The sequence below is a fragment of the Nansenia antarctica genome (assembly GCF_963989245.1).
Source record: "Nansenia antarctica genome assembly, chromosome: 5".
Classification (NCBI taxonomy): Eukaryota; Metazoa; Chordata; class Actinopteri; order Argentiniformes; family Microstomatidae; genus Nansenia; species Nansenia antarctica.
The window spans coordinates 23,580,152-23,603,671 of record NC_137690.1 but is presented as its reverse complement, the minus strand read 5'-3'; the positions used below and the strand labels follow the sequence as shown (position 1 = coordinate 23,603,671).

The following is a 23,520-nucleotide window of genomic DNA, read 5'->3' as shown; positions in this document are numbered from 1 at the left end:
ACTAACAGGATTGAGCAGCTCTAAATGGCTGAGACACTAAAAATATGAATACAATATTGCCCTTATATGAGAGTGTTCTGGCCCTCGGTTTAATTTCCTACATATTTGTTTTCAGAGCTTTTCAAATACGTTGAGCCACATAGTGTGTTATGATGTTCTAATCTACAATATGCAGACCTATAGGAAACTGTTGATGTGTTGCCTGACTGGCTTGGCATTGTACATCAAGGTCTATCAGTTTATGACATGGGAATAATGAGTTCTTTGATATATATTTAACAGATAGTCGATAAGCAAACACATAGGCCTAATTCCGAGGCTGTAACGCACATTATCGTAGCAACTGCACCGTTATAAGAGAGATTTATTTTGTGCTGATGATGTTCTTTTTAGCTTGTGTCCAAATAGGCTATATTAGTTTGTTAATTAGTCTGTAAAATACCAGACAGAAGCTGTGTGCAAGGCTGTGGTCCCTGGTCGCTCTTTCCTGTGACACGACACGGGAAGCAGTACGACCACCGCGCCCGTCATTGGCGCTCCGCTAAGAACCAGAACGGGTCGCTGTCCGCCACCCCCGGTGCTGAAATCTCTGCTCATTATGATAACAATGTAACGGCAATGAGACAAAACACCGTGGGACCCAATAAACACCACCAACATGGACGATGATTTGTTCCAGTTAAGACAGCTTCCGTGAGTATGCAATTCAAATGCAATTATAATTAAACTACATTTCTCATTTAACAGATCACATTTTGCTTAACTGATCTGTCGCCCTCGAATACAGCCTTTTCTTCCCACATTTGCCGTGGTTTAAGCCTTCGCTCGAGGTTGACAGACAATTATAAAGCAAACAGACGTGCAGATATTATTTATTACGTGCAACATTTTACTCCTTAAATAGGCCACTAGCTTCGAAAACAATATGATAGAGAACTGACAGTGCATTTTGTTTGGCAAGGACAGGTAAACCAATCGACCCAGTTGTGTAGTCGAGGCCATACGCAGGTATGTGCCATATACCCATTGACTTTTTCCGTATACACACCTAGAATTCATCAATGAGACATACGTCGGCTATAATTAGGCCTGTCTTGTGCGATATGCAAAGCGATATGCGACGCAGAACTCTACCGTTTTCCTGTACAACAGACAGTGATGTTTGTTTACAGCAAGTGAAGCACAATTGAAATGAGTGGAGATTGTTTGGGACTTGTATACAATTACTGCAGCCGATAAAGAGAAGCGGTTCATGTGAATGACTGGCTGCACGTGCACGCAGTGTGGAACCAATTCGAAATAAGCGAGGAGTTTTCTCAACCATGGACAGTTGACTTTGTAGGCTACTCTACAATTAATATTTTACCCATTATTTTGCAATGATTTGAATTGTACCAGATCAATGCATGTGCTGCTACCCATCGTTTCCTATTGAAGTTCATACCCCTTTCCAAAGAAATGTCATATATTTGACATAATAATATCAATGTCACCATTGGTTTGATGGAAATGTCTATTATATTTTTGACAGGAATGTCAGTGATGTAGGACTTGATGTAGGACTAATTAAAAGATGGTTATGGGCAGGCAACTTACTGTAACACATGTATTGTTATGTAAAGCTTGATATCATATTGGCCTCCACACTTCTACTTAGGCCTTAAACTAGGCCTTTATTGGTTAGTTCTGTCTTCCTGAAAAGGGTGCCTCTGAAAATTACAGTATACTCACTTCTTCATTTACTACTACACCACCTACCATTCTCTATGTTGTATGCCACAGTAACACAGTGATTTGTCAATAGGCCCAGTCGCTACCTAACAGAGACAAGAAATCAAGCAATAATTGACTGTGGCCACAGTCCACCACGAGTGCTCTCTCTCTATCTCTCTCTCTCACTCTCTCTCTCACTCTCTCTCCCTCTCTCTCTCTCTTCACTGTACTCACGCATAAGAACAAGTTACTAGATCTTGAAGCAATCATTCTCCATATCTACATACAGTATGTGTGAATCACAGGAAACAAGGCATTTAAATATCTAGGCGCTTCACTTGGTGATCAGCAGTATTCATGTCACTGCAAATCTGTACTGTAATTACAGTGATTAAGGCATCACTGGCTGCCTCCATATTCCCTTCAGTGTTTCAGTGAGCAGTCTGATCACAGAAAAGGAGTTGATTATAAAATATGTTTACAGAAAACATACAGTATATCTCTGTATTATCTTAACATTTAACGATCAGAAAAAAATAATCAGTCAACTTGTTCAACAATGACCAGACATGTTTGTTGGTTGAGAACAGTAGTGTGGAAATGTCTATTTGCTTCTATCACCTAGGAAACAGCCTCTCATTCTCAGGCTCATTCAGCTCAGTGTTGGCACAAACCCTTTCCCCACAATGCTCTGATTTGGCTTGCAGAATGATTGAGGTTTAATCTCCAGGAGCTTCTCTCTTTTAGTGTAGTCAAGTTCCGTCGCACGGGTGAGAGCACACGCTCTGAGGATGATGGTGGGGGCAGAGAGCAGGAGGTCCAGATCGAAGGGCGGACTGATCTGGAGTCTGTGGCACTTGCAGATGGAGCACCAGTACCTCGCGAGTTTGCAAATCCAACTGACGGTATAAATGTGTTCCTTCTAAGACTCCTATGGCATCCAAACTCATAACTCTTTTATCCATGGAAACCCATCCAAACCCTGTCAACTACTGAGAGTCTGTAATCAGAAGGGCAATAGAATTGTTAACATATTTGTAACTTAATTGTGCACAATTATAATAATAATAATAATAATAATACATTTTATTTGTAATGCATTTAACATAAAGAAATCTCAAAGTGCTAAATGGAGTCAATGTCCATTCTCAGTCATTATCTGCATTACGTGATAATCCCCATACTTGGTATGGGATTCATGGATAAATTATAAAATGTCTCTTCTTCCAGACACTTTCATGGTGGAGGATGCTGTGGAGGCCATTGGCTTTGGGAAGTTCCAGTGGAAACTCTCCATCCTCACTGGTCTGGCCTGGGTGAGCATCCATACTCTATGGAACGGTTGAGAGAGACAGCATTTATTTCCCTGTATTCACCTGTATTGTGTGTATGTACACGTGGTTCTGAATTTGTGTCACAGTATGAGCAGAATTATTCCTCCAGTGTGTCCTTATTTGATGTCCGTCCTGCTGGCCGCTGACTCTTGTTTGTTCAGATGGCTGATGCCATGGAGATGATGATCCTCAGCATCCTGGCCCCACAGCTGCACTGTGAATGGAGACTGCCAAGCTTGCAGGTTGCTTTGCTCACCTCGGTAATGGCTGCTTCATTTCAACACTGCTCGTCAGTAATATTATGTGATTATTGTACTGGTGGTTTGGATCATGGCTGTGATTAAGGTCTCTACATACAGTATTTGATGCCCATGCCCATTTTTTATTGCAGGTGGTGTTCATTGGAATGATGATCAGCTCCTCCCTTTGGGGAAACATATCCGACAAGTATGGCAGAAAAACTGTGAGTTCTATATTGTATGTAAATTATATAGGATAGGAACACATACATACCCATCATGTATTACAGCCTCAATGAGTCAGTAATTTCAAAGTATCAACAGGAATAACATTTTTGTTTCAGGACAGAACAGACACAGCTTTATCGATTTGCAGTTTTATGTCTAAGGGTTGAGAGCAGATGGAGAACAGCATACACTGTGGGGTGATATGTGGTGGAAATGTTTTCCTGTCAGTGCTCAGAGCTGTGGTTGTGGATTCATACAGGGTCTTAAGATGAGTGTGCTGTGGACCATGTTCTATGGCCTGTTGAGCGCCTTCGCCCCCGTCTATGGCTGGATCCTCTTCCTCCGTGCCCTGGTGGGCTTCGGCATCGGAGGAGCCCCACAGTCGTAAGTGTGCCTCATCTCTACCTGTTGAAATGATAGCCCTAGCTACAGCATGACTGTAAATGGTTGTTTCATGGACACTATCTACCCAGGAATGATGACTGATTTCCCTCTTTAGGGTGACACTGTATGCAGAGTTTCTCCCTATGAGGTCCAGAGCCACCTGCATTTTGCTAATAGAGGTATGACTTAACCTTCACGACTGCTTCACCTTAATGGCAGGTTGAACCCAACTGTTTGATTTCCTACCCTTCTCTCTCTCTGTCAACTCACTCTGCACAGCTCAACTTCCCTCTCTGTCAACTCAGGAAAATGTCCACTTTATGTCAAATCATCATGGTGGTGGTTCAAATCAATCCACTTGTATGCGAGTGTCCGTGTTGATGACTGGTGTGTGGCCCCTCAGGAGCAGACTGGACCTCTGCACTGAGCTGGATCAATTAATTATGCTTGAATGTGCCAGAGAACTTGTCATGCCAACCTTGCATGTGTCTATTGCTGCGTCCTGCAGATATTCTGGGCACTGGGCACAGTATTTGAGGTTCTGCTGGCCATCTGGGTGATGCCCACTCTGGGCTGGCACTGGCTGCTCGGCCTCTCCACCATTCCCCTTTTCATCTTTGCCATCCTCAGTTTTGTGAGTAGGAGGAAGAACAGTTAATCTAATACCATTAAGCTTGACATCAGTTTCTATTCTATGAAATCATTGACACTTTGGTTTTGGAAACAGTGGCTACCAGAGAGTGCCCGCTATGATGTGCTGACAGGGAACCAGGAGAAAGCTCTGGCCACCCTGAAGCGCATTGCCACAGAGAATGGAGTACCCATGCCCCTAGGAAAACTCATCGCTGCCAGACAGGTATAGCCTGCTCATAACATACACATACAGAATGTAATATTGATATGTACAGTATAAACTGAAAAGATTATCATTTGTTTTATAATGTAGTCTTATTATTCAGTTGTTTACTTGTCATGTTCTCTCTCTTGACTGTCTGTTGATCAGGAGGATCGTGGGAAGATCCAGGATCTTTTCTCACCACAATTTCGCTGTACTACGATTCTGCTATGGTTTATTTGGTAAATGAATGAACTTTTAACCAGGAAAAAATAAATCTATCTTCATTTGTAATAATCAAATGACCTCTGATGACTGAACTCAAAATGTTCCTACATCTCTCCAACATACAGTAAATACTATACACATATTTTTGATTAAACGTCAGAACTACATCTTTAATTAACCCTGTATTCCCGGTGGGGATACAGTGAATGAGTACTTGATTTAATGTGCCTCAGGTTCTCGAATGCCTTCTCATACTACGGTCTGGTGCTGCTCACCACAGAGCTGTTTCAGGAGGGGGGTACGTGTGGGGGTGAGTCACTGCTCTTCTGATATCAGGATTAGCACTCTCAAGGACAACATTGACCTGCTGTGCTGAATCCATGGCCATTTTTAGATCACTCTATAAACTCAACTAATTGACATGAATGTATTGATTCGGTTAATTCATAAATGGTGGAGGGGGGGGGGGGGGAGGAAACAAAAAACAGCCATTCCCAACAAACACTTCACATGCTATTTTGAGGACTAAAAACAGCTATGAGATGCTTTCATCATGATAAAGTTTTCCTGACTATAGGTTAGTGTGTTCTGTGTACAAGTCTATCTATATATACTGTAGGTCTCAAGGCCTTTTTAGGACCTTGTGATGCTACAGGTTTGCAATAACTGTGTATCAGCTTTTTCTTGTGTTGTGCCTCCCTCTAGTGTCCAAAGGCAGCAAGAGGGATCCCAAGTGTAGTCTGGAGTGTAAAATTTTGAGCCCTGACGACTACAAGGATCTGCTGTGGACTACCTTGTCTGAATTCCCAGGTAAACTGCAAACTCCTGGTATAAGCTGGTAAATATTCATGTTTTTTCAGATTATGTATGCGTTTTCAAAGTGTCTTGCAATGCACTTTGTAACATGTATTGAATGTCGGGTAGGCCTGCTGGTGACCCTGTGGGCAATCGATCGGCTTGGAAGGAGAAAGACTATGGCGCTGTGCTTCTTCATCTTCTCTCTCTGCATTGTGCCACTCTACGCTTGTGTTGGGAGGTAAGGCGATCCATCCAAGATTACAGAGAAATGACAGACTACTGTCAAGTTCACATGCCAAAAATATCAAACTATGAATCAACTTAACTTTAACTTTGGGGTAATAACAGCATTGTTGTGTCTCTGATACAGGACCTCCCTGACAGTATTGATATTCATCGCCAGGGCCTTCATTGCAGGAGGATTCCAGGCTGCATATGTCTACACCCCTGAGGTGAGATTATAGACAATAGAACCACATATGGTTACATCATCCTGTTTGTAGAAAGTTACCTTTCATTTGGCCTTGATTTTCACTAATACCTAAGTACTTAGTACTTTAATCTAATCAGATTAAACTCTGTAGCCTGTTGGTCTCTTTCTCCATTAATGAATAACTATGTCCCGCTGTTATTTATGGCAATGGAGTGGATTGGCCTATAATGACCTTTGAAGTTCCTTTTATTACAGTGTTTGTATGGTTCAAACTAGAAAGTGATGGAGTATAGTACATACTCTTTTGTGTTAAGACCAAAAACTAAACTGAATTGAAATAAATATGTATATTTCAATGGTGCTCTGTTGCCTCCTCAGGTGTATCCAACAGCAACCAGAGCATTAGGTCTGGGTACTAGTAGTGGAATGGCCAGAGTTGGTGCCCTCATCACACCCTTTGTTGCACAGGTAAGATTACCAAGCTTCCATCAACTTGTAAGGTGTCCTTGAGAGCCTTGAAAGGCGCCCATAAATAAAATGTATTATTATTACACTACTGCAGAGAAGCTGATGTTACGTTTGTTCATTCCTCCATCTGTCTTGCAGGTCATGTTGGAGTCTTCTGTGTATCTGACTCTCTCAGTGTACTGCTGTTGCTGTCTGCTGGCTGCCATTGCCTCCTGTGCTCTGCCCATTGAGACCACTGGCCGTGGCCTGCAGGAGTCCAGCCACCGCGAGTGGGGCCAGGAGATGATGGGCCGGGCCTCTGCCCACAGCCCAGGGGGCATCCCCCACTCCAGTTCTGGCTCCCAGGACTGAGGAAAGGTTGAAGGAATGGAGAAGGGATGTTGCTGGAGTGGGAGAGAGGGTCACTGCAAGAGAGGGGAGCTAGACTAGCATACCTTGTCCATCTCAACTGACGTGTCATTACTGGTTTGCACATAGGCACCACAGTGGCTTCAGAGAGCCTGTCAACGCAATGTTATTCAAAACAATTTGAATCTCCAATCATCATCACTGTCATGATTTTTTGTATGTACAATAACTGCACTTGGTATTTGATATGTACACTGGATTGGAGAGAAAAGCAATGCATTCAGGATGGGTTGGTCATTCTATAAGCACTGTATTTGAATTCTACATTCAGATTTTGAGGGAGGACAGCAAGAGAGTGATACTGAAAGAAAGTGATAGAGGACATTGCTTTGTTTCTATCAACATGTTTCTTTTCAGAGAGCCATAATAAAATAGCGCTCCTGTTATTCAGACCTACTTAGGGCCTTTACCTTAAGGAACAGGACAGCTGCTTTGATCATCCCTTATTTTAAGACAGAGACGCTGGCGAGAACCCCACAAAAGCCCACACACTTGTGCACAGCTACAAACTATGTCGTAAATGGCCTCTTTTAATACACTAATTATAAACAATATAATCAAAACTGCATAGCTGGGGTTGACTGCAGTTCCCCCTCACCAGAGTAATACCAGCCCCTGTAATTACCCTGTAATTAAAGAAGCCTAGGTCACAGATCTTCGTTAATGGTTGCACTTCATAATCATAATGATGACATAGGTCTCGGTGCAGCTGGCATAAGTGTTAATTAGCATTCAATTGTTTGTATTCTGTCTTAGGGGGGTTTGATGTTCTTTCCCATGTCACAGTGACAGTATTGCTTTTGTAACTCTGAAAAATTGTCATGGATATTGATGAGGGTTTATGCCAATTGTCTTGATGTATATGTACAGTATGCCATAAAACAGACATTCTACTGAAATATTTTATAAGTATCAGAGAACATCAGCAATTATGTTTAATCTTTGGCAGAGAGGAAGATGCTTTGTGAAAGACTGAATTGTACTATACTTGAATATTTTCACCTTTGAATTTAGTCACCCAAAGCTGTCCATCATGTACAGTGTTAATTATGGGTGAAAATATTACTGTCAAACATTAAAAAATGTCATTAGGCCACACCCCAGGTGCGCACACCCACCCACCCACCCACCCACCCACCCACCCACCCACCCACACACACACACACACACACACACACACACACACACACACACACACACACACACACACACACACACACACACACACACACACACACACACACACACACACACCCACACACACACACACACACACACACACACACACACACATACTATATAAAAAGGACAGATCTTCCTTTCTGGGCAAAAGTAATTAATGTATATACTGTACCAATACCTGGTTTGTTTGTTGTCTTTGTTTTTGTTGCTAGGTAAGGTGGAGTCGTGATGGACTTTGTCCTGTCCCCTTTTACAAGTAACACGTTAAACAAGGTATTGTTGAGTACGGTAAAAAACATTGCACATGTCCAGCAAGCTGTCTCCTACATGCCTGCATTTGCGAATTAGTGCCGCATTAAGTGTCTGTGCACAGATTCTTGTCACTGCACTGGATGTAAATGTGTATAATACAATAATAAATTATGTTTAAAAAAATAAACAAAAATAAAAAATTGCGAGACTCTGTTGGATATTTATTTCTAAATTAATTTCAAACCAATTTATTTTTCATTACTAAAGTGCACAACAAAAAAAGTGCTTCCATGATAATGATAGGACATGAATATGCAGCAGGTAGCCTAGAGGTTTGAGAGGCCGGCCAGCAATCGGTAGGTCGCTGGTTCGATCCCCACCCCAGGAGCATGGCACTTGAGCAAGGCACTTAATCCCTAACACATAATCCCAGCACCTGACTGTTCTCCCTGGGCGTCTGCATGTGTTGTCTCGGGGGACAGGATTTTTCAATTTTCAATAAAATTGTCCATCACAGATATAGGTGACATATGTGGAATGATAGTTTGTTGGCTAACGAGTAGTTTACAAACGAGACTTGGGTCCCCCGCTTTTTAGCTCCAAGATTTCCCCAAAGAGCCTGGCTGCCTCCTGGGCACAGCCACGGTGGATGGTGAGCCCAAAACCTCCATGGCCATAGTTATGAATCACCTGAATCAGGACACATTAGCAATCAGCAATTAACACTGGTAGCCACACAACAGCAATATGCTGTAGGTTGCTGACATAAGCTAAACAAATCAGTGGCAAGTTAATGGAAGCCAATTAATCTGCCTGGTTGGCTCACCTCAAACATGGTTTGTCCGGACTTCATGGTCTCCCTCTCCAGTCGAACTTTACTGCGAGCAGGCCTGAGGCCAGCCCAGTCTCCAATTATCTTAGCATGCTGAGGAGAAAAGGCAGTAATGAACATGTTTACAGGTAAACGGGAGGAGCTGGCGTAGTGAATACCTTCTGAGCACTGAATTAGAACCATTGAGAAACCTTTGTAAGTAAGTAAGTAAAACTTTATTTATATAGCACCTTTCATACAAGAAATGCAGCTCAAAGTGCTTTACAACAGGAATAAGAACATAAAGTGAATATAAAAACATATATAAAAACATATACATGCATAGAATAAATATAAAAGCAGGGGAAAACACTAAAAAGAGACTGTGATTGTTTCCCATCTTCACACCAACTTAAATCCTTTGCCTATGAAAATATTTACTACCACTTGCCTAATGGCAAGACTGGGCTTTATTTTATTTCCACACCAACTTAAATCCTTTGCCTATGAAAATATTTACTACCACTTGCCTAATGGCAAGACTGGGCTTTATTTTATTTCCACACCAGCTTAAATCCTTTGCTTTCAACTAGTCAGTCTGTGTACGTGAATATAAGAGCAGGCGAAAACAGTAAAAAGAAAAGGTAAATAAAATACAATAAACATTTATTGAAAAAAGGGCATTTAAAGTGCAGTAGCTGGCAAATGAGCAGTAGGCAGGTGCAGATGAGCTAGTTGAAGGCTATATTGAAGAAGTGCGTTTTTAGCTTTCTTTTAAAAATATTTAGTGAGCTTGGGTTGGAATATTTAGTGAGAATGGGTTGGACAGCTGAGCCATACCAACAAAGGTCTCTCAGCAGACCAGGGTGTCTTAGTCTGAAGCCTCTCACCTTGAGACTGGGCTCCAGTTTGCAAGCTTCCTCCCAGATGTTCTTGTGGTCAATGGAATTATTCTGCTCACTCCAGTTGCCCAGCTGGAATACGCCACCAACTGTCACCGTACTACTTCTACAGACACAGGAACTTCTGTTTCTGGACAATTGTCTTCAGACAAGACTTCATACAGACTGAATACTAAAGAAATACTAAAGTGTTCTGTGCTTTGATCATGAAATTATGATCAACTTAAGAACAATTGATTGAATGCTTGTTCATCACTGGCCCCTGCCAAGTCACTCTACCCTGGTATGATGTATGGTGAATTGTAGGTTCCTGCGGTGGAATTGTGGGTGAGAATCCAGTGTTTCAGCCATGGGGCATCCACCTGTAACACAGAAAAATAAAGAGGAATACATTAGTATATATATATATATATATACAGTATATTATTATTTATTTTTTAAAGCCTGTTCCCTTGTGTAACTGCTGAAATGACTTGCAACCTTTCCACTCTGACCTTCAATATCTGGCCGCGGCCTGGTTTGAGATCAGGGTCAGGCTGGAGCTCCCCCGACCTCACCCCTGTGCAGTTAATGATGACATCTGCTCCACTCTCCGCAAGCTGCACTCAAAGGTCAAGGAGGAGAAAATAAAAGGTTGATATTTATTTCCAAAAAGGTTGATCTAATTTAACTTTTCTCTGTGTGCTTTGCCATCTAATAACCATCACAGCTATCAGGGGTCAGACATGTACTGTATACTAACTTATAAGCCAATATTACAATATGCCCCGCAGAGGACAGTTCTTGTGTCGAAACCCAATCTGCAATGAACAATAAGTGTTCATGGTATTGAAAACCTTACCTTATCTCTGACTCTGGACTGAAGAAGATAGAAGATAGAAGATATATAAATACTTTAAATATTTCTGAAAGGTAAACACTGGTCTAATACTTCTAAGGTTACGGTCAGGTTGGGCCACAACAGGCACTCTCACAAGGTAAGAAAAGCATATGTAAAGTAACATTTCTATCAACTGACTATAAAGATGCAGAAATTAGGCAAGACTGCAAACCTAATATTATACAGCTTTATTTTTGTCATTCATGTCTTGTGAGGGATGGGTATCTTAGTGCAATAAAAACATGCAAGGCAAAACAGATTGATGTTGAACTGTCAATAAAAGGCTCTACCTCTTTGAAAGACTCTATCTTCCTCTGGTAAAATTTCACCCCTCTCTTCTGTAACCTAGAACAACAAAAGGCCAGATGTACACAGAAGTGTGACTGGATATCTGTGAAACATTTTATTATACTTTTCACCTATATTGCAGTCATATACTATACCACCCCATATGTTTTATAGATACATGGTTGTGTGCCAAAAGTCAGTACTACCCATGTTCACTTGAGAGATTTTGAATATAACACAATATAACACATTCATAGCACATCTTGTGTCGTCCTCGTCGTCGTCCCCCCACACACACACTTTGGTTGACTGATAAACCAAGTTTAATACACAGCTGCACCAATATCGACAAGTTCCAGTCATGAGTTTCAATATTCCTTGTCAAATTTAAAATGCATGCCTTAGTTTTTTGCCTAATCTAGTCTGAGACAGCTATGCAGGTACAGCCCTATGAATTATGAGGAGTGTGTGGGATGTCACTGATAAGTAAAACACTCACCAGTCCATCAGCCACGGTAGGTAGGTCTTTCCCTCCAGCATGATAGCAGTGTTGAACCACCCAAAGCTAAAAGGTTCACCACATTAGCGAGACAAGAATGAGTGTCAATACAGTGACAACCGATAGGGGTGCAGGGTACATCATTGACATCATGACTCCCTAGGTTAAAAAGGACAACTGGACTAATGCAACAATAGCAACAGCAACAACAACAACAACAACAACAACAACAACAACAACAACATCCAAACACAGTACCAGTATCCTGGAAACATCTCCAGCTCTCGCTCAGTGAGCTGCCTGAAGCCCAGCACAGTATCTTTAAAAGATGGCTCCTGCAATAAAACAGGGTGGTTATGGTGGTTACTGATCTATTTGCATCTCCTTCTTCATGTGATGTTTTGCAGTTGGGATGCACAGTCCTTATTAATCCTCTATACCGCATACAGTGAGGCCTCAGTGGACAATTATTATAATTAAGCCATGGGTTGCTCTTTGTGCTGAACAGTAGGCTCTATTCAGATAGGTTGAATAGAGGTATGGGGGCGGAGGTAGCCTAGAGGTTAGAGAGGCCAGCTAGCAATCGGAGCTGGTTTAATCCCCATCTCAGGAGGGAGCTGCATGTGAGTGGAGGGCTGCTGGCATCATATCTAAGCCAGGTGCCTACCACTGCCAAATGGGCCCATACAAATGCAATGCAGTCATAGCACTTTAGCTGTGTTCAATTAAATTCATGTGAGTGAAAAGGTCCAAAGTCAGGGAACATAGTGGATTGTTATCAGTTAGTCATCTGTTATCTGTCAGGTGTATCATCATGTGTTTTTCACCATGGATGGACATAAAACTACTTACTGGTGCAGGCTCACTGCAGACGTTGTAGCCAGACTGGAGGAAAATACCCATTTTGATTGACTCTGAGAACCTGAGGCAGCTCAGCAGGTAGTCAAACGTCTCCTTATTCCATTTACTAAAGTTGATCAAAAGAGGAGTAATTGTGAGCATTATGTAATACTCCAGTAGTAATTTGTTCAAATGTATCAGAGTCAAAGAGAACACCTTACGTCTCCTGGACATTGCCCTTGTCATAGAGGTATGGCTGCCACAATCCTGCAGCCCCATCGCTGGTGGTCAGTGGGGTGAAGCGGTCAGCATACACCTCAATGTTCAGTGGACTGATAGTGGAGTGGTACTGCTCATAGATGCTCTGAGCCGTGGACAGGCCAATGACTCCAGCTCCGATCACTGCCACCCGCATGTCTGAGATAACAAAGAGAGAAACTTCCAATCTTAAATAAGAAGGTGCACTTACTTTGATCATAATGGAGTTACAATCATCCATATCAAAGTAGACATGCCCTCTTTTAAATCAAAATAGAATTGTCAAATACTTGAGTGTAGTCTACTTCACATCACATGCATCATCACGACATGTAATAAATGTAGATATTGACTTAAGGCCATACAATTACCTACCTCTTTTTCGAGTGATTCTTGCTTTTCGACGTGCCGCTCGGAACAGAGCCACAAGGGGTCGTGGTTGAAATCTCCTCCTATGAAATGTGACAGCCCTGATACGTCATCAGTAGTGTCATAGAAAAACATGGACGCTCGCGATGCGTTCACAACGTTCAAGTTTCATGATATCAATCGATCAAACAAGTCATCAAATGTGCCCCTGCACTGATATGAGGAACGGTAGAGGAAGTGCAACAACTCCGCTGCTAGACTTTAGTTACATTTCGGGCGTCATATGCCATCAAAGGGAGGAAACGCGACATGGAAATATGTCTAAATGCGGGACTTGTCATGCACAAATCAGCCTTAAAACAATGTTGTAATGTTAGATAACTAGCTAGAGACATCCGCATAATAGCGATTTTTTTTGTTAGGCTTGTTATAAAGAAAAGCTCTATAATATATTGAAACTAAACTAAGATAATACGATGGTCATCATAATGTTTAAATCTTTATTAACGAAGAAAATAGATTATTACATTTGTGGTTTTCTTTTGTTGCTTGTGCATTCGCCACTCTCTAATCGATGATTTATTCGCAGGGCATTCTGGGAATCAGAGCAATTATACGTCACCTCTCTGTCATCAGAACGACCACGCCCCCTTTGGGGGGGAAACCGAGCGAGGAATAAAAGCTGTTGCGTAGTGAAAAAAAATGTAAAAAATTCCCGGTTTACGATTTTCTTTACTTCCCCAAAGAAGTAAAAGAAGAGATATATGACTTCATGCCATCCGCAGAGAGGATGCAAATAGAAAACAGTGGGACCCTTCCAGTAGAGAAATCCCTAGATGAGTGTTACATTTGTTTTCTCAAGATAAGATAATGAATAAATCTGTTCAATGGGCATAGATGATGCATTTGCCAATGTGATGAACTGTTAATCAGTATATAGCCTGCATAATAGTGTATCGTATGTATATGAAGAGGTTACAGCTATCTAGCTACGATTTATCATAAAAAAAAAATAATGACTAATAACTAATATTGCCAAAACTAAGTGGTAGGGACAAGGAGTGTATTGGGATTGGGCCATGTCTTGTGTTTCTGATGATAATAATAATAATAATAATAATAATAATAATAATAATAATAATAATAATAATAATAAGCTTTGTTTATCAAGGGGTGTATTGGGCCATGTCTTGCAGAGGACCCTTGAAGGGGTTGTCAGCGAGTCAGAAAGGTAGGCTGGTCCCATCCCATTTAATGCTTTAAACACGAGTAGAATGACTTATGTCACCTGCCCGAGGTCATTCAAGGTCAATATCAGGTGAATCTTTTTCGTAAAATAAAAGGCCATTGTTTTGCATAAAGGGCCATTCACTTTCTGGTGAACGCCTTATTGAAAAACAACGTCGGAAACTCGTAGCCACAAACTAGAATAAAAGACCGCCTGAAGTTAATATGAATAGGATTTAACCCTTTAACAGAAGTTTATTAGTGCCAACACTTGGTTGGCCTACTCTACAAAAGGAACTCGCAATGGGGAAAAAATAAGTTAAACTTACTCTGGTATCTATATATCGGTCACAACACAAGTAGACAGTTCGCATGAAGGGGACATTTTAATGTAGGTTAAGTTGCAGAATTAGGTTGCTATTAAACATTCTGATTTGTGCAAGTAAGTAGTTAGTAAAAGACACAGATCGATAAATCAATTTGAAACAAAACAAGGAGACAAAACGCACGAAAATGACATACCTTCGCTCTACCGTTCTGCTTAAAAGTGTGATTAAACGTTCTGGTCACAAAACTCTCCCAGAGCAGACAGCCCTGCCTCCAGTCTATGGAGGGTGAAGCGCGGTGCAAAGTACATATCATCATTACTGGTTTGCGTAATTTTATTTGGCCGATTTTGTTTACAGTGTGCAGCAGCTGTTTTGTATCAGGGCTGCCAAGTTTCACCAAAACTTTGGAGTGAGATTTTTTGCCGGTGGAGCGACGCAAAACTGAGCACGTTTGGCAGCAGCGGCCCGTCTCTCCCACCCAATTATTATTATTATTATTATTATTATTATTATTATTATTATTATTTTTGCTAGTTTCCTACAATTTTACATCATAATAAACCAGCACAAGAAATGAAAACAATTGGAAAATTGTATAAAACAAGACAAATTCAGACAGTAATAAAAAATATATTATATTTATTATCATCTATCTATAAATAAATAAATCATGTAACATCAGAATAACTCGTCAATCAACCATGTAACATATTAATCACTCTTTTAATTGTCAATCAACCATCCATGTAACATATTAATCACTCTTTAACTGTCAATCAACCATGTGTATTGATTTTTTCCCAGTCGTGAGAAACCGCAACACGGGGAACTAAACGTCATGCACCTTCGTTGGGTCAGTGTGTGTGACTGTTTACTATGATGACAGTAGTACATGTATCACAGCAGTCAAAACCAAGTAGCGTACCGGCGGGTGGTAGGCGCTGCTGCCAGGTTAGACGATGGACATCTAACAACGATGAACTGCCATTATGCCTCGAGGGCGATCTGGCCACTAGACGTTGACATCGAGAGACAACTTCCTCTGGTTCTTCTTCCCCCGGAATAAAGCTGTTCCTCCCCAGCCAGCCAGGCAGCAGGCTACACCGGCCTCTCCCCTCCCAGCCATGGCCCTGGTCACCCTGCAGCGCTCCCCGACCCCCAGCGCTGCGTCCACGGCCAGCACCACCACCACCACCGCGGGGCCTGAGGTAAAGCTTCGGAATAGCGCTTCTGTTTGTACTAGGAAACACTGGGGATACGTAGGAAGTGTTAGGCCTTGAATAGAGAGATGATTAGCTAGCTAGCTAAGTAGCCTTGCATTTGTCCAAAGCTAGCTAAATGGACAGAAAAAGCTCATCCCTAGCATTGCCTGGCTATCATTACTGGACACTGATCACTATAGTACTAAATGCTCGCCATGTAGTGACGTTTAGACAACGAATTTTAGAAAAGCTGATAAGACAAGAAGTAAGCTAGCTAGATACTGCCTACGAGCTAGCTGATTAGCAGCAGCTTGCTAGCTAGATAGTATTCAGAAGCAATCATTCACCCATGTATGTAGATGCTGTTATCAACTTTATTTGACAACACATATCATTCAAACCCCCATGGCAACTGACACACACACAACACACAACACACAACACACACACACACACACACACACACACACACACACACACACACACACACACACACACACACACACACACACACACACACACACACACACACACACACACACACACACACACACACGCGGTTAATAGACATTACCGTTTGGAAATGGCAGAAAGCTGCTAGTGCCAACTAGCTAACTTACAGTATTAGTTTAGCTACTGCACAGTGATGCAATAAATATGTGGTGAATGTGTGGTGAATGTGTGGTGACCATTTGCGCAGTTACTTTAGTGACATGGTTATGTGTTCTGTGCACCATGGGTTCTGATCTGCTTTCAAACCTGGATCAGGTAAGAAGCAGCATGTTGTAGCTGGGCAGGCCTAGTCATACTTTCACTAGAGTACAGAGACCTCCACTGCACATGGTATTATGATATATGAGCTTTGAAACTGTCCAAAATGCATTTTCTAGAGCTATGAACTCTTCCATGATGATCCTCTGGTGTAGCTTGTTGGTGTTACAAGGGTAGACTTGAACAAGAGCTGCCAGTGCAATACACACCACACAGCTAATGACTTGGAAGATTGCTCCTAGCTATAACAGGATCTCTTATTGCTATTCCAAAATATAGCTATCACCCATAAATAACTGCCATGAGATGACACAGACAGGTCATACACTGCCTCTGAACTGACAGTGCCCCTTCTCAGCCAGCTGGGGGCACTAAATATTAACAGTAGAAATAGGAGTCAAGCGAAATCAACATTGACAGCATACAGCAGCAAGGAATGTTTTATGTCTCTGCAAGATAATGTTAAGGGAACAGTGGGTGGATTCGCCTCTGAGGTAAAGACAAACATGGTTAGGCCAATACACACCTTTGACTATAAGTGGGATACTATTTTGTGGGACTTTCTTTTTTTCCAATTTAGTCAGTGGGCCTGACACATTACACCTGCCAGTCATAGGTTAGTCCTGCAGAATGACATGGAGGTAAGGACGCTTTGGACGCTGTAGGTTTTAGGCATTGAGTGATGATAAGTGACTAGATGATTGTCTGTGCCACGCTTGAATGCAGTGATATCATCAGCCTTATCTATGGGCTGTGGGTCGGACACAGGGCAGGTCTTCCTTGTTACTACCAGTCACTCACTCCCCATTTAGAGTTCTCAGTGTGGTCCCATTGGCCTGTCTGCAGAGGAGCAGCCAAGCCCCCTCAGGAGGCTGCTGCAGCTATGATGTCATTCCCACACTGGGTGGATGGATGTAGGGAGCAGGAAGAAAGGAGGGAATGAGAAATAGATTGAATGAGATGAGGAGGAAGAATGGGGTTAGCTTTTGGGATTGTGTAATGAAGGAACATGAAATGATGATGTTTGTGATTTACCTCAGGATGTGGTTGCATTAATACAGCTCTTTTTCTCAGAGCAGGTAAAAACAAAAGGTACACGTACTATGTTTTTCTCCCCCTGCTGACAGTTCTTGTGAAATGAGATTCTCTTCTCTCTATTCATGGTTCTAACTTAGTAGCTTGCAACTTTTGTCAGGAGTCTCACTGTGCTGAACAATTCTGCCTGGAATTTCACTCGTAGTGGCTGTAGGGGCTGTTCAGGTCAACTACAGTAGTAGGATTACCCTGATGATGAACTGAAACCTGGCTTGAACACAGCAATCGACACTTCCCTGGTGTGAATTTCACCCCGATGCCCTTCCCCTGTTTGAATGGGTAGAGGCCAATCATATCGTGTTACCTGCACCATTTGTTTGGATGGGAACAAAAGCAACCTCTTTTTACTTGACTTACTGTCTTGTCATGTGAGTGTTTTGCAAGATGAAGAGTTTGACATCTGTCTGCTGCTATGCCACTCATCAAGGCAACAAGGTGTGTGTTTATTGAAAAGAGAAAATACTGTCTTTACTAGGCTATTTCTAGGTCTTTACTAGTCTGCACTGTCATGAATGAATGAATGAATGAAAGCATTTATTTCGAACATGTGCAGAGAGAAATAGTTATAACAACAAAAGACAAAACAAAAACAAAAAACAAAACAAAACAAAAAACAAAAAAAACTAAACAAAACAAAAAACACTATTTACTTCACATGTCCGAAAAGGAGTAGGAAGAAGCATAAGCTTATTTAATCCTACCCCTTCTCCAATAAACAGATTAATAATTAATAATCAGCAGTTGACTTCAATATAAATATAATATATATATTTTAAATTAAATCAAATTTATTTACATATTGACCAACAATAGAAAACAGATCATGTAAATAAACAAATAATCTGTGAAAACAACAACTATCAAAGCCCTTCTTCCTCCTCGTACCTGGTGAAAACCATGTTTGTATACCGCTTTTTGAACTGGGTCATGCTTGGACACCGCTTTAGCTCCACACTCAATCCGTTCCACAGCTTCACTCCACATATAGAAATACAAAAACTTTTTAACGTTGTACGTACATAAATATGTTTTAAATTTAACTCCCCCCTCAAATTATAACTCCCATCTCTATCTAAAAACAATTTTTGAATATTCCTAGGGAGTAGGTTGTTATTTGCTTCATACATTATTTGTGCTGTTAGAAGGTGGACCAGATCCGTGAATTTTAATGTTTTTGATTTTAAGAATAATGAATTTGTGTGATCTCTATAACCGGAATTATGAATTAACCTTATGGCTCTTTTTTGCAATATTAATAGTGATGTCATGTCTTTGCAGTATATCACTATTTGCACTTCTGGTTAGATGCCAAGCTGCATTTTGTTGTCTAGTACTCTGAATGACAATAAAGTTGAATCTAATCTAATCTATTGAAGTTGATATGTGTTGTTGGATGCTTCATCTTGTCACAGCATTGACTGTGTGGCAGAGCTCTGGCATGGCCTACCTTAGTTGCAATGGCAGGGATGGCTTGTGTCTCTCACTAGTATGGTTGACATCCCTGGGGCTTTGGGTGAAACCTCTGGAGAAAGGGCCACACCTCCCTCACACAGTTGCCTGTCACCAAGTAGGCTATAACCTGATATTCCCAGTGTAGGGTCCTGGTGCAATAAGAACATTGCAAGACATAACTTAGGTGAAACTTCATCATACAAAGTGTCCCCATTTCCTTCATTTAGTAACAGTCTCACCTCTCTCATAAAGTTATCTAGGTTAACCATGAACATTTATGAGGTGTCATATTTCTCACACTATCTTTCCTGTTATATAGGTCATGGAAGAGTTGGTTGATTTGTATTTCAAGGTAGTACAGGTTTGAAATTAAATTCTGCAAATGTTTGGTACCGGTATATGTCAATCCCAATATCAATTGGTGTGTCATATTTTGGTAAAGACTTGAGATTAGTCTAAAATGTTCCTAGTGTTCTCTTCATGTAGGCTTGGTATTACCCTTATTGCATACCTTATTGAGTACCTTACCATATCATATTATAAAGACTTTTGCAAGGATTATGAACACATGTACTACATCTAAGTAGTAGACTTAGGCATATTGTGTATTTGATTCTAATGACTGCACTGTGTAAAGTCTCAAATTTATCAGAGTAACTTTGTTTTCCTTTTCCTTTTGTAGGACTTTGGGAGTGACGATGAGCGCCGGCTAAATCAGAGGTACGTTTTCTTACCTATGTCTTTTTTTTGTAGGTCTTTGCACAGTAGGAAAGCTCAGTGCTACTACTATCATCTGTCTGTCTGTCTGTGTGGGGTAGTCATCTATTCCTAATAGATAATTAAGAAAAGTATATTTAAGACGTGATATTCTGTCCATCACAACTTTGGTCACCACCGGCACCTGTGGGGCTTTCCAGTATTCTTGGTTTAGGCACCATTTAAAAAGCAGAGTATTCATATGAGTCACTCAAACTAGCTCAGTCACGGTCACAGAGTTTACTGTGGCCATATGCATCAGAGATAAGTGAGTTTTTTTCAGGTAAAGACTTGACTGACTGACTAACTGATTGATCCATGTTATGACTTGAGAAATATCAAGTACACTGAGACTCCATCAGGACAGGGAGAAAGAAAGTCCTGGGGCTGTGTCAGGAGAGCTCAACGATGGACTAATGATATACTGTTACTTCCTTGTTTTATTATGCCTTCTATTTAAAGAAATTCAAACTTAGAGCGTGGGCCCTTGAGACTATAAAAGCGTCCCAAATATTTCTGTCAAACTTATGTGAAAGAATATGTGGGTCATCATCACCAAGGCGAACATTTATTTTTATGCATCAATGAAATTAAACATATAACATATTATTAATATGGCTCCAGTGAAGATAAATCTGTTTGGGGAATTGTTCCCTATCATATTGTGTCCAGGGCAGTGTGTAATCATAATGCAGTACTCTTGGTCTTTTCTTGGATAAGAACAGTTCACAGCTTTCAAACTGGATTTTTGTCATACACTATGCACATCATGTAAGACATAGTTCAGATGTCAGAATTACCTCTAGCCTTGTCAAGGGGAAGCTCTGCTCACACCAACACCATTCATTTCCTTTCTTCAATGGTCATGTGAGACAGTTTATAAAAGAGGATAACTGTGACCTGATTCCCAAAACGGACTCTTGATTTTGGCTCGCACAGACGTTTTTATCTCCTCATCTTTGTTCACATTTGTTTGACAACAGTCGACAAAGTCAAACATTAACTTATCTCACAGTTGCATTGGTTTTATAGTACTGTTGCGGAACATTGATTGGTTGATTTTGTCAACTCGCATGATTCCCTCAGCCTCTGCAAGGCTTACTGATTAGATTAGATTAGAGTTATTGTCCCCAGGGGGAAATTCATTTTCACACCACTGTACAGTATACATATATGTTACGGTACATGTGGGAATATGGTACATGTGGGAAAACTAGGGCTAGGGTTAGGTGCTACGTCGATTTGGTACATGCTGGCATGTCTAACCCTATCCCTAATCCTATCCCATTCCCTACCCCTAACCTTAACCGTAGCACCCTAGCACCTAACCCTAACCCTAACCCTAGTTTTCCCACATGTACCGTGTTCCCACATGTACCGTAACATATACATACAACACTGTATAACGCGGACAACAACAGACAGTACTACACATGCCAGATACACAAGTACACACACTCGCGGTCTATTATTTAAGGGCCAATCCCAATTCCCTTTTCTACCCCTATGGCTCGTTTTCGAGTGTCACTCGATTCGAAGGCAAGGCCTTCGAACACGTCACAAGCCCTACCCCTTGAAATCTAAGCCCTATGAATTGGGACAGCCCTTCACGGCGCCTACGTCATCACGCGGTACGGGTGACGCGTTGTGTTGCCGGCGAATTCTCACATCTCGCAATGCCTTCTTCAGCTGTGTTTATTTCTGTTGCGTGTGCTATAAGCATCTATTTTCGTTTGTTATCAACACACTGTAGTGTTTAGACGTTCCTTTTTTTGTCTCTTCCGTCAGCGATGTCTTTTTTGTGGACATCGCAATAATGACAATGAATTTAATGACAATGAATGACTCCAACCAAAACAACCAGTCCATCAGTAGTCATAAAGCGTTGTCCAAAAATCACGTTACCAAGCGCCTTTCTCAGAACAATTCGTCGTCTAGAATCCAAAAATCAATCCATCATAGTGGTGGTCAAAAACGTAGAAAGAGGATCTCTTGGGGACACGGCCACATTTGCCCGTGAAGGAGAGATGACAAATAAGCGGAAACATTTCTCAGTAGAGTCGAACGGTGATAGATCATCATCCTTTACGCGTATCCTTAACTGTAGTTACATTTCGCGTGTCATATGCCATTAGACATGGAAATATGTCAATGCACGGCTGTCATGCACAAATCAGCTTGTAACGTTAGACACACAGCACATCGGCATGATAACGTTTTGTTGTTGTTGTGCTTGTTATAAAGAAAATGTCTATAATGCATTGAAATGAATGATACAACCCATTAATAATATTACCTAATAACAACTGCTCGGATTAGATTGCGGGTGGAAATAGGTCAAAATGCGCATCATGTACAAGTCAGACGAACGTTTGATAGATAACTTTACATATGTGTACCATCATCCGCTGTCAAACGCCACAGGTAATAATTGATTTATGACTGTACATCTCTGAAATGCTCGACTGTCATGCAGCGTTGCGTTACTGTAACGTTAGACACAGCACCGACATAAAAGCGATTTTTGGGTTATGCGTGTTATAAATAAAAGGTCTATAATGCATTGTAATGACATTAAACTAAGACAATAAGATGGTTATCATAATTTTTCAAATCTTTATTAATAAGTAATTACAGAGAATTAAAATGACATTTCCGCATTGAATAGAGCGACATAAGATTTCTGTAGATGATTCGCAATGCATCCTGGTATCAAGGGGTAGCGTACCCCTAGCCCTTCGAAGCTAGTGTGGTCCTGGAATCGCTCGAAACGAAGTAATAGTTAGCCCTCCCCCTTACCCCTAGCCCTCGATGAAATATGAATTGGGACAGCCCTCGCCCTAAACGTGAACGCGCAAATCGAGCCATAGGGGTGAAAACGAAGGGCTAGGGGTGAATTGGGATTGGGCCTAAGGCAACAATGGCTGCGGGGATCAGGTTTTTGCCAAAGCGAGCCCTTTTGCACCTTAGCGTTCTGTACCTACGCCCGGATGGCAGTGGGGCGAGGTACAGATTGAGTGGGTGGGTGACGTCCTGTTCTATTGTGGTTGCGATGCGTGAGATGGTCCTGTTGTTTATTGCTGTGAGGTTGGGTGTGGGGAGTCCAATTATCCTGGCAGCAGTGTTAATGATGCGTGTGAGTTTGGCCCGGTTGATGACTATGAGCATGGTGAAGAAGCAGGAGGAACAGTACATGAGGATGGGCTGGATAATGCTCTGGTACAGTAGTAGGAGAAGAGGGGGGGAAACATACAGTCCTTTAAGTTTGCGGATGACGGATAATCTTTGTTGGCTCCTTTTAAAGATATCGGTGGTGTGTTGGTTGAAACTAAGTTTATT

At 41.4% G+C, this 23,520-nt stretch overlaps 3 protein-coding genes across 6 annotated transcripts in view; 2 read left to right on the top strand and 1 right to left on the bottom strand.

Moving 5' to 3' along the window:
• Nucleotides 1–658: 658 nt before the first annotated feature.
• svopa (SV2 related protein a) lies at nt 659–7,011 on the top strand (the record flags this gene model as incomplete). Its single annotated transcript, XM_080532712.1, has 16 exons — nt 659–693; nt 2,461–2,618; nt 2,944–3,029; nt 3,209–3,307; nt 3,439–3,510; nt 3,774–3,898; nt 4,014–4,077; nt 4,407–4,532; nt 4,626–4,754; nt 4,902–4,975; nt 5,195–5,271; nt 5,667–5,771; nt 5,886–5,997; nt 6,130–6,211; nt 6,571–6,660; nt 6,799–7,011. 16 exons carry the CDS (start codon nt 659–661, stop codon nt 7,009–7,011), a joined length of 1,647 nt encoding a protein of 548 aa, XP_080388838.1.
• Nucleotides 7,012–8,715: 1,704 nt separating this feature from the next.
• On the bottom strand, nt 8,716–15,175 carry LOC308158991 (D-amino-acid oxidase-like). 4 transcript variants are annotated; one of them, XM_080532717.1, is made up of 12 exons: nt 15,099–15,175; nt 13,356–13,432; nt 12,944–13,160; nt 12,735–12,849; nt 12,141–12,217; nt 11,883–11,948; nt 11,386–11,440; nt 10,710–10,814; nt 10,495–10,577; nt 10,204–10,321; nt 9,329–9,427; nt 8,716–9,192 (listed from the first exon to the last, which is right to left on the bottom strand). In XM_080532717.1, exons 3-12 carry the CDS (start codon nt 13,135–13,137, stop codon nt 9,067–9,069), a joined length of 1,038 nt encoding a protein of 345 aa, XP_080388843.1. In that variant the 5' UTR covers nt 13,138–13,160; nt 13,356–13,432; nt 15,099–15,175; the 3' UTR covers nt 8,716–9,066. The 4 variants fall into 4 exon arrangements, with proteins under 4 accessions (XP_080388843.1, XP_080388842.1, XP_080388841.1 ...); XM_080532716.1 differs by having other exon boundaries at nt 12,944–13,139; XM_080532715.1 differs by having other exon boundaries at nt 12,944–13,139; nt 13,356–13,450; nt 15,099–15,150.
• An 848-nt stretch (nt 15,176–16,023) lies between these two features.
• Nucleotides 16,024–23,520, top strand: part of ssh1a (slingshot protein phosphatase 1a) — a gene marked incomplete at its 3' end in the record, with an annotated part of 29,527 nt that continues 22,030 nt past the window's right edge. The window contains exons 1-2 of the mRNA XM_080532706.1: nt 16,024–16,113; nt 20,108–20,145. Of these exons, the coding sequence (XP_080388832.1) occupies nt 16,030–16,113; nt 20,108–20,145 (122 nt within the window). The 5' untranslated portion in view covers nt 16,024–16,029. The remainder of the gene's footprint in view (nt 16,114–20,107; nt 20,146–23,520) is intronic.

Excerpts from the sequence above, each read along its gene's own strand:
- LOC308158991 (XM_080532717.1), bottom strand. The coding sequence starts at position 13,137 with ATGCGGGTGGCAGTGATCGGAGCTGGAGTCATTGGCCTGTCCACGGCT. Across the intron at positions 11,441-11,882 it reads CTACCGTGGCTGATGGACTG|GTTACAGAAGAGAGGGGTGA; the intron begins GTGAGTGTTTTA and ends TTGTTGTTCTAG. Across the intron at positions 10,322-10,494 it reads TCACCATACATCATACCAGG|AAGTAGTACGGTGACAGTTG; the intron begins GTAGAGTGACTT and ends CTGTGTCTGTAG.